General features: G+C 41.1%; 1 protein-coding gene across 4 annotated transcripts in view; it reads left to right on the forward strand.

Moving 5' to 3' along the window:
- Positions 1–578: 578 nt before the first annotated feature.
- trps1 (trichorhinophalangeal syndrome I) overlaps positions 579–11279 on the forward strand; it is a 98187-nt gene continuing 87486 nt past the window's right edge. Inside the window, exons 1-2 of one of the 4 annotated variants that reach the window (XM_046834893.1) lie at positions 579–1114; positions 6087–6401. In XM_046834893.1, the coding sequence (XP_046690849.1) occupies positions 6389–6401 (13 nt within the window). In that variant the 5' untranslated portion in view covers positions 579–1114; positions 6087–6388. Of the gene's footprint in view, positions 1115–1177; positions 1648–5294; positions 5919–6086; positions 6402–11279 lie in introns of those variants that run through there. The other 3 variants (XM_046834889.1, XM_046834892.1, XM_046834890.1) reach the window with 3 other exon arrangements.

Here is an 11279-nt window from a genome sequence, read left to right on the forward strand (position 1 = left end):
GCAATGTCACCATTGAATAAATTCTGTGACCTGTTGCAAGGTGTTAGGATGACTCTCTCTCTCTCTCTCTCTCTCTCTCTCTCTCTCTCTCTCTCTCTCTCTCTCTCTCTGTCTCTATATTATCTCTCCTTATCATCTGTTCACAACTACATACTCGCATACACTGTTATGTTTAGCTTAATTTTATTTAAATGCATTTAATTAATGAATTAATGTATTTATTAATTCAGTGAATCACCCTAATTTCAATGTTCTAGTGTGTGTGTGTGTGTGTGTGTGTGTGTGTGTGTGTGTGTGTGTGTGTCGAGGTCAACCAAATCTCTTTAAATGTCCCCAGAAGGCCAAAAAGGAACTTTGGCTATTGACTGCATTATGAATTGTGTGTGTGTGTGTGTGTGTGTGTGTGTGTGTGTTTGTGTGTGTTAATATGTGTGGATTGTGGCTAAAAGCCATTGACAGAAGACCCTTATAACAACCAAACAAAACTAAGAAGCAACAGCTGCTAGTTTAGTTCAAATCCCCATAGTAGACAAACAAACAAACAAACAATGTTGAATATGTATAATGTATAAATATATTAAAGGTGTAGAAATAAACCGGAAAAGGAAGTGATGAGATTTGATGTGAGGAGTGCGTGTTTAGTGCATTGTGTTCATTGTGAATGAAGCAGTTCTGGAAGGAGGAAAGCGGGGTGTGTGGCCCTTTAAGAGCGCGCGCTCCGGGGTGGCGCTTCCCTCCGCAACTGCTTCTTGATATTAATAGTGTTGGTGTCTTGAAACTGACGTAATGCCTGGAGTCTGAGCTCGTGCCATGCGAGAAGCTTTTCTGCTCAAGACCCGAACTCACTGCAACCCGCATCCTCCTGATCTAAAACCCCAATCCGACCCGAGCGTTTCAAAGCGAAATCATACTACTAATAATGTAATAATAAACCACAGTCACACTGATCCTCAGCTGCACAGGAGCAAGTCGAAATATGCCGTCAAACAAAAAAGAGAGATATTTCCCCGAGATCAACAAACAAACACAAAGGGCGGTTTCATGATGGTTTACGCCAAAAAAAAGGGCCAGCACCGTTTCAGAGCACGAAGGCTAATGCAATTGAAATCAACAGGTAAGAAGAATAAAAGGCAAATAAAAAAGATTTTAAAAAAGCAGCACGAATCAATGAGCATCCGCGAGCACGGCACCGGCGAACCCGCGACACGCGCGCGTGTGAGCGTGTATGTGTGTGCGCGCACGCGCGCGCGCTTCCCCCGTAGCCGCTTTTTCGTCGCGAGCGTTCTGTTATGTAATGGTCCGGCGCGGACCTGATGGGATTTTTCGCGCAAATCAGCGGCGGTGTTACTTTTGTGCGGTGAAAGAAAAAAACAAAAAGGAGGCAGCTCGGGTTTCACGCGCCTCTTTCTTCGGGTCAAAACGCGTGAGAAATTGAAGCGCGAGCACGAGCAGGAACGCGAGCGCGAGCGGGGTCACGTTCAGGCACGAGGAAGAAAACAGCGCGAGCTCCAGTAGTAGGTCCGACTCCTGCTTTCCTTCTCATTTCTTTAAAGACCGAGAGCAGTTCACTGCGTGTCCTCCTCTGCGTGTCCACCCGGCATGTTCAACCCGAACAGCGGACATATCCGAGAGGAATAATAAACCGAGGTATTTAAATCGCGTTGTTCTGGATATTGTTTATTTATTTATTTGTTTCATTGCACATTTTTTGGTGTGATGTGCTTTGTTTCTGTGCCGCAGCATGGACGCCTGAGTGCTCCTTATTGTTCAGTCCGGCGTAGCTATAAATTCCTTGTTTTATGAATTAAGGAGAAGGAAAAACCCAATAAAAATGAAGTGGCTTTGCTCAGATTTGGGGTGTGTTTGAGTGATGGTTTGGGCTCTGAGCGGCTCTGCGCCCAAAACTTGAGAAACTTTCCGTAACTGATGTAAGATAAGCACGCGCGTAGGCATGGCAACGTGCTCGAGGCTCGAGACCATTCGGCCGGCTGTACAGAGGAGCCTCAGCCTTTCAGTTCCTGAGAACTTCATTTGACCACAAATCAATCTATAAAATAAAAACAATCAGTGAAATCACAAAAAAAGCACCGTTTATTGACCCATTTAAGCTTTTCTTTTCTTTTTCTTTCTTTTCTTTTATATTCTTTTCTTTAAATCAACGTTAAAATGTGCTTCAAGTTTTGTTGCGCCTTCCAGAAGATGGTTTCCCTGCATGCCTCTTTTTCTTGTAAAATAAAAATCGACTGTACACATGTCCCCACGCCTAAATACACGTCTTGGGGTTTTATACAGTCGTTTGGTTGCTTTAAAGGCTTTCAACTTCTACTTTGTGGAACTTTGGGGCTGTTCACAAATTTCTTTTCAGCAACAGGGTTTGATCATAAACCAGGTCCTACTGCTCTGAAAGGAAAAAGCACCTCTACAAGTTCATTCGTTTCAAAGACTGTCCAGTTTTACTTCCTTCTAGTTTGTATTATAATGTAATTAATGGTAAATACTTAGTAATTAACTGTAAACATGTTGCTCCAACTTTCACCTAAATGAAAGTTAGACGTTTGCTTGTGCTGCAACTTTTCCTGAGTTGGCCCTTTATTGAGTTTTACTGCCCTCACCACACATTACTGATGGGGGGAAAAACAACTTAACCCCTGAGCTAAAAATCACCCACTGCTTTTTAAAAATTGTATTTATTTATTTATTTTTTTACTTTAAGTCACGCCACAAAATTCCCAGCCTGCTTCCAGTAGACGGCTCGGGTCGTTTCCTGTAAGCCGAGAAAGCAGCCACTCTGGGGCGGTCTGGAAATGATGCGCCCTCGAAGCTGCCGCGAGGCCGCTTTCTTGTCAGTGAAAGTTTCTTAATGACAAAGGCGCGTGAAAAGCAACGACGCTCATCATTCAGAGAGGAGAAGGCAGACTCACAACTGTAAACAAAAGTTTCAGATAGCGTCAGCGAGGATCCGCTGCTGTGTCATCGGTATTGTTCTGCAGTCACAGCTGTGCCAGCTTCACAGAGTGTGTGTGTGTGTGTGTGTGTGTGTATGACTCTTGCATTACAATTTTTTTTTCTTTTATTCTTTTTGCTAGTTCAGCTGGTGTGCTGTTTTTAGCCCTGAGACATCTTTTTGTATATTGTATCACTTCAATCTGATGCCCTCTCTAACAAATAACTATTGTAAATGTTTTAGCGCTCAGTGATTGGCTGCGTGCGTTCAGATCAGTGTATTGCATTGGCTTGCCCTTTTGAAAAGAGACAGGGAAAAAAAGATCTGTGTGAGTCGTCTGATAAGAGGCGTTTGAAGTGATTGAAACGGTTCGAGGTAGATTTCAAATGTAAATGGGTACGCATCTGTGAGCCCTTTGGGCGGGATGCAATAGATCAACGCTGTATAGCGAAGAACTTTACGGCTGACAGATGAATTTGGGCCTCGGCGTTTGGAGAAAGCACCAGCGGGGGGGCCTTGCATTTGTTCTACACAGCTTTTGAGTTCGCACAACTTCTTCTTTTTTTTTTTTTTTTTCGGGACTGGCTTCTTATCACAGCGAGATGAGCCTCACACTCTTGTCTCTACCCTACAGATTCATGTGTGTGTGCTGGTGAATGAGAAGCCTGCTGTGAAAAAGAAGCATTTAAATATATTTTTTTATTTATTTTTATTTTTATGAAATAGGTGCAATTGGCCTACTAAGTTTGAGTCTTGACAGTGGTTGAAAAAAAAAACAGTACAATCTAATTATTCTAGTATTGTTTTTTTTTCCTTCATATGAATGGGTATTAGGTGTCTATTGTGTGTTGTGTTTAATAAGTAATAAATGTTTTGCTTGTGTATTTATGCTGTGCAATAAAAGACAATTTACGCATAAAATATTTACAGATGAAGAAGAGCAGAATACAAATTGCAACTTTTTCGATCTCAAACGATCCAAAAGTGGTTTGATAGAACTGATATATATCCTTTACCTTTTAAAATCTGCTTTGTTTTATTTATTTATTTATTTTCAACCCCATTTCAGAAACCACTACAATAACTAATTTAAAAAATTCCGAATGAATCATTTTAGTTTTTTTTATAGCACATCCTCTTTATTTCTACAATTATTTGTACCTCTGTATGCTGTGGTTACGATAGTCAGATAGCAGATAATGGAAACTTGATTTTCGGTAAATGTCTTGCATGCTGAAGTGTATGGAGGAATAGCAGTGTTCTGTGGTTTCTAAGATTAAAACTAAAAAAGGATTACACAACTGAGTCACGTCTTTTAGTTTAGTTTTAAGAGCATGAGTCATAGTTTAAGCAAGCTTTATTTCTCATTAATCGTAATTATTTTTCTCTTTATTAATAACATTTCTTGTCTTCGAGATGATGATGTTGATTTATGTCAGTATTTTGTGGGTTTAGACGCTGGTTCGCTAAAGTGAATTGCGATCTAAATCCAGAGTTGATTATTGGGTTTTTGTTTAGTTTGAAACTGTGAGACGACATTGAGTATTGAAATTTGACTCGGTGGATCATCATCATCCTCCCTTTTGTCATCCGAATTTTCACTCTGTACAAATGATTCAGCAGGTGACTGTTGTGGAGGTTGATGTTGGTGTTTTATCAGCTTCTGCCAATTTGCTTATGAAGTAGAGTTTTTTATTTTGATTTGAATGGAGTCAAGTATTGATTTATTTGCTATTTTGTTTAAAAAAATCAACCTAATGTTTGAGTTGCACAGAATTGGTTTGAAAGTTAGGAAACTCATTTGTCATTGGATTGCTGCTGTGGGTATTTTCTTTTCTCTCTGTGGGTCTTGTGTATTGTTATCACTGTTGTATTATGTGTGTGTGTGTGTGTGTGTGTGTGTGTGTGTGTGTGTGTGTTTTAATTGAAATCCTGTTTCCCACTGTGTTTTCAGTCTGCAGTGATTTTACTACACTGTCTATACATTTTTATGTATAGTTGTATGTGTTTTTGGGTGAAATAAAAGCCTTTAAAATCCCTCAACAACTTATTTTAGTGACGGTTCTGCTTTTCTGATTAGAAAGTAAAATAATCATAAAAAACAGTTAACATTATGTTCTATAGTTTTTTCACAATTTCTACTTTTTCACTGTAAAAAAACAAACAAAAAAACAGCACGAGTGTTGTGTGCATTTAATGTCTGAAAGTTTCGAATCGGGCAGCAGCGGTGTTGAGAGTACAATGGGTCTGTATGTTGGGTAGTTAATAATGGACTGGTTTTCAATAGCATTTTTTTGAGAGTTGATTCGAGAGGCGCCCCGAGTGAATCGCCTCCGCGCTGTGCTCTTTGCCGATCGTCTGGGAAACTTTTAGTGTAACTTTGTGAAACATCTGGATGTACCCTCTCTGATCTGTCTGACTGTGCTGTAGGGAAATCCGAAATGCCATTGCGACGCACGGCCTCGGCTCCTCTGAAACAGCAATGAGTCAGTTTAGCCTTCTCCGCTTTCTTCGCACGCCGATGGTGTGTGTTCCCTTACCGCACGTTTTCAGTTTGTCTTTTCTCTCTCTTTCTCTTACCCCCTTCCCCTCCTCCTGCCTTTGTGGTCGAGTGTTCCTTTTCCATCTGTGTGGTCTGGAGGCCTGTGTTGTGGCTATAGCATAGGCTTTTACATTGTTCGAGACAGGTCGGACAGAATGAGTCGGAGTGAAGGAGGAGTTGGAGGGAGGACTGGAGGAGTTTTCCTTGAGAATGTTTGTTTTCCTGTTTCCATTTTGGTCGGCCAGAGGGCCTGTTCTGTCAGAGCTCCCATTCACGGAACCTGCTGCGAGGACGCCTGACTACGCCATACACAACCGCCTGCGCTCTCTGGATGTTTATTGCGGTCGCTGTGTTGCGTTTATCACAACGATGCTCTTTCAGTGTATCCAAAGTTGTTGTTCTCTGTTTGCCCATCATATGGTAATCCTTACGGTAGGCCTCACAGATTTTCTTTCCATAGTTGCGTAGGAGTTAAAGAGCTGTATGTGTGCATTTATTGGATAATGTTTAATAAGTTAAATATTGGTCAGGTTTAAAAAGTGTGTTTAGTGTTGTAGTACATCATCTTATCTGCGTTTGTGTCTGTGTGTTTGGAGTCAGGCTTTGCAGTAATTCAGAAGACAGAGCAGTGTGATGTGGCCCCGACTCTCACCCAGGATCGTCCGTGAGAACCCTTGAAGAGGACGTGAAAAGGAAGGACACCACAATTTGTGAGAAACGAATGTGGAGACAGGACATCAAAAGTGAAAGTCTGCTCATGTTAATGGAAACAGTGGAATAAATTGGAACGCAGCATGGACGTGGAATAAAGGATATCTCAGAGGCAGGGCAAGGGCTTTGGATGTTCTGCCAACTCTGAAATCTGCCTCCTGTGGAAGTGGTGCTGATAATGCTCTAACCCAATGCTCAGCAGAGGTATGTACACGCATCATTACATGGCACGAAAGTACAGGAATTTTACACCACGTGTCTCGTTTTGTATTAGCAACTGCTGGGTTTTCTCTCAAATCCATGTGACTTACAGCAGCCAACCATTAATAATAAAAAAAACCCACTTCTTATAATTTTTTTAATAAACTCACATTATTATTATGGCTGCATTGGGGTAATGGGAGCTTCCCCAAACTTCACAACATTTCTCACAGGCACTTCAATCCAGCCATCATGTTCATTAATACACCACTTTTGATTCTGAATAAATTCTTTTAGCTTTCATTCATGTGTTTGTTTTCAATCAGAGGTAATGTTATAGGTCAAGGAAGCCTTTAGATTTTCCACTCTTATCTGCGAACACACTCTTTCTAGAAGTGGGAAAAAAAAAACCCCAGCTAGAGTTTGAGTAGCATGCCATTTCATGTGACCCGTAAAAAATCATAACAAATATACGTGACATTCTAATTGCTGAGATTGTGCCTGTGGAGTGAATCATTTCATAACACAAAGTGGCATCTCGCTGTCATTAGTTTTAATGCTATGACACGCAACGACACGCATATTTAACCTGAATATTTTTTCTCCCTGGCTATTTTTCTCATTCAGAGAGTTAACATGTGCTCGCATGATATTTTAACTATTTAATTCAATATGACGTAAATTAGAAACACCGTCGTGAACTTTATCCAGAAGTATCTATTAACGTCCTTTTTCCGCGATTTCCCGTTGCCATTGTCACTTTAAGTATCGGTTAGTGTTGTCTGTTTATTAGTTGTAGACGTTTCTCACTATAATCGAACTAATGATGCAGAGGGAACGAGCGTAGGAATCCCCAAAATCTTCTGAACATAAGCATATATTTTTTTGCCGCTCTGAACGTTCAAACGAGGCCGATTTGAAATAAAGCGATATGAACAAAGGTCATAGTCGAGAGCTTTTCTCCTGTGCGGACGTGTATATTAAACGCCCCGTAATGAGCCGCGATTACGAGATCCTCACTTTGTTAACGCTGCAGGAATAAAGGCTTCATCGATGTGCCATTCCATTTCAGCAGATTAGTGTAATGTTAAACATATGCCATTTCTTTTCCCGACCGGCTTTCGAAATAAAAATCTCAGCTTTTTTTTTTTTGTTTTTTTTTCTTTTTCGCTCGCAATTACCTCTCGTGGTCTCGTTTTAGCAGACGCTTTTGTTAAGTCTTGCGAATCGTGCAGGGATTCGCAGCTGCGATATCAAGATTAACCCTGCGCGGATCTCTCGCTCACAGACCACAAAAAGCTCTAAGGTCAAAGGTGACCTGACATCTTTAACTACTAAGATGAAGGCTTAGAGGCCCCTGGTATCTCCTGTTGAATGGCATTGTGCTTTTTTCAATTGTCAAGCAGAAAATCTTTGATATTTTCCCTGTCAATCACTGCTTGTTTTTGTTCCGAAGTTGACGCTTTTTCACAAGCTGCGAGAAGTAATTTAGATTTGAGGCGGTGTGAAATTTCCATTATCCTTGGAGACTTCATTGCTATCGGTTAAGGCAAGAAAAGTTTTTTTACTTCACATTTAAACCTGCCCTATGTAAGAAACACGTAGTCGAATTTTTTCGGTTGTTGAAAATAAACTAAAAGTGGCGCGACGTATCGGATGTAAAAGGGCAGACGAGGCACTTTTGACTAGTCATTTTTACACGCATGTGATAGTCTTGGAATAGTAATAATAATAAAAAAGATATTTGAACACCTGCTTGTAATTATGATTGGATCGGTATCTAGGCTTGCATCTTCCAGGTCCGATGTGTTGCTTTTGGTCTTTTGAGTCATTTTTTAAAATGACTCGAGTCTGAATACTTGGTTTAAGGTTTCAGGAGTTTATTTTGTGTCTTTGACTCTTTATGCCTTTTTTGTCCTTTGAGGTGTATTTCATGGCCAGATGTATTTTTGTTTTTTGTTGCATGCAGTAGAAGACTTTTGCACCTTTGTGAGTTAGTATTGAAGATATTTTCTGTAACCTTGAGCTCTATTAACTCTAAGTGCTCTTCATGCTTTAAGTGCCCCAGTGTTTAGCTACGTGCTGTAATTTATGCTGTAACAGCATGTTGAGAGCCAGTGCAAAAACAATTCCATAAAGTTTATTTGAAAAAAGAAAATTGTTAAAAAAAAGTTTTTGAATCCATCCATTGGTTCATTGTGTAGCCGAGATTTTTTTAGGCATTTCCGGGCAAGCTTTTTCAGCATTCTTTTTATGCGTTATGCAATGCCATTGAGAAAAGCCGCACAATACAAGTAGGCGAATGTCAGAATATAATAGTGTAGCAAGCTGTCAACTCTGTGCTACATTGTAGTTTGGATATGAAAGTCCACTTTCATCTGAATCTCAGTTTCGAACGTTGGCTTTTAGTTAACCAGCTAAGCCGTCAGGACTGAGAGTCGTCAGTTGTCAGCAGGTTTAATGAGGCAGCGAGTTTACCTCTCCTGCTAACGGGCCGGGAGTGCAGGAAGTGAAGTAAATCTAAAGTTTGTGACAGTACTGAGGGCTGGTAGGATGCGGTGAATAGAGTGAATCTGCTGAAGAGGAATGAGGAGAAAGCTGCATCTGCAAGCCAATTATGCCCACTTTCTCCCTGTTTTGCAAGCCACCTTCTCCCCCTAATCCCAAATAACATAATTAAACGGAGAGCATAAAAATGATCTTGGGCCGCTGATAGAATGCAAGATAAAGGAGCAATTCATTGCGTCGCAATGGTTGACTGCAGCCCTGTTGTTTTTAGTGGATTGTTTCCGTGAGGCCTGCAGCATATGGTGGTGGAAAAAGGGCTGTGAAAGGGGCTATAGAAGTGGGGGCTGGACGCAGCGGAGCTGCAAAAACAAAACGCTGCGAATTGACCCTGGCTAAATAGAGGGGTAATGGCGAACACCACATACTCAGGAATTGTTTATTTAAAAAGCCAAGCTGCATTAATCAACGTCTTCATCACCGGTTCTGGCAGAGTGAATAATCTGTGTTTTTTCTACACCCTATCTCTCTCTATCTATCTATCTATCTATCTATCTATCTATCTATCTATCTATCTATCTATCTATCTATCTATCTATCTATCTATCTATCTATCTATCTATCTATCTATCTATCTGTTAAAAAAAGTTTTAACACTACTTCACATTTTTCACATGTAACTGCCATTTTATATAAACTTTCTGATTTTCTAAAAAAATATGGCAAGTTTTGTCCTTGCAAGGGTCTTTCTTTTAATGCTGTTGTGACCAAGCAGTAACCTTGTCGAGACAGTAACTGGTTGTGATATTTGTATTCCTTTTTTTTTTTTACATCATGCTCAGAGACCGGGTGTTGTAGGAGAGTGTCATGTATCCAAGCTGTGTCTTTGACAAATAAAAGCCAGAACCTTTCAAGATCTCTCTATTTGTTTCGCCAACGTCCCAAAGGCTTTCACTCGCTGGCCCTCTTCTCCTGAGGTTATCAGATGTTTCCCTTCTACAATTAGGGCAATTCACAAATGCAGGTGTTATTACAACATGTATCAAACAATGGTTCCACTCGCTGAAAAGACCGCATCGCTTGACTAATTAAGGAGATCAGATAAGGGTTTAACATAAGAGAAACCTTCTTTTTAACATAACAGGACACTGTTTCTTTTTTTAATGTGATTGTGGTTGATTTGTTCAGTGATTAGACATCAGCTGGAATGAAGTGTTTCTGTTGGTTTGTTTCTGTGAAAAGAGTGGTTTGACATATTCTTACTTATTCTTACTTACTTGTAGACCCATAGCTAGCCAACTATGGTCTTTTCCATCTTCTGATAGAATGGAGATAGGCATCAGCCTGGAGGACAGGAAAGCTACAGATACTCTGCTTTGTAAAACATAACAGCGGTGTTGAACAGCCATATTCCCGTCTCCTGGTCTGAACCCTGCAGGCTGCATTTTGTCTCTGTCTGTGTTGGGGGGGTATGGTGAACGAGGAGCTCGGCAAACCTCCCTCCCCTCCTCTCCACACTGAAGAGTTATGGGCCACGGAGCAGAGCCCAGAGCCGGTCCCCCGGCCATGGTGCTCGCCACAATCAGCACCTATTATGGTCAATGGGCCCATGGACCTGTCAGGTCCCGCTCCCTTTTTGATTCACCGCTCGCCTCAGATTCCGCCTGCAGTCCCCAGTCTTTTCTTCACTGTGTCCTTAACTTTCAGATAGCAGATAAAATATCCATAAACAGCACTTGAAAGAGAATGTAAATGTTTATAGGCTTCCTGCAAGACTTATCTGATATTGTTCTTATTTATACGTCAGGGGTTGTACATTTCGAGGCGGACGGGACCGACCCGAATCGGAGCCAAATGGCTTTAAGTGCTGCCTCCGAGCAGCTTTTGCCAGTGGGGGAGGATTTTAAGTGGACAGTTGGACGGTGGAGGAGCTCGCCGGTGACACTAGGATGGAAAGAATGCATAGACAATACAACACTGATTCCTTTCAGCTCCTCGTCATTGCTGCCAAACGATCAGCAAGATTTCACCTTGCGTAGCCCACTAACTACAGTGTCGAGTGTGTGGGCGAACTTTCTCTGGTCACACAGCCAGAAAAGTCTTTTTTTTTTTTTTTTTTTATTTATCGATTTATACATTTTTTATTTCAGTCAAGTTGTTATGTACAACACATTGGTCACATCAGGATAAAATGTAAGATATTTCAGCTTGAGCTCAGAGGACCGGATTTGTTCTGGTTCTGAACAGCACTCAAATCCACACCGATTTCCCAAAGAGTTGAGCCATGCAGTAAATCAGCACCACAGGCCAGGAGTGCTCGTGCTAACTGCAGCACACAGATTGCCCCTGGTGGGAGGCAGTCATGTCGAGAGCGGG

This window comes from Silurus meridionalis, chromosome 22 (assembly GCF_014805685.1).
Source record: "Silurus meridionalis isolate SWU-2019-XX chromosome 22, ASM1480568v1, whole genome shotgun sequence".
Lineage (NCBI taxonomy): Eukaryota > Metazoa > Chordata > Actinopteri > Siluriformes > Siluridae > Silurus > Silurus meridionalis.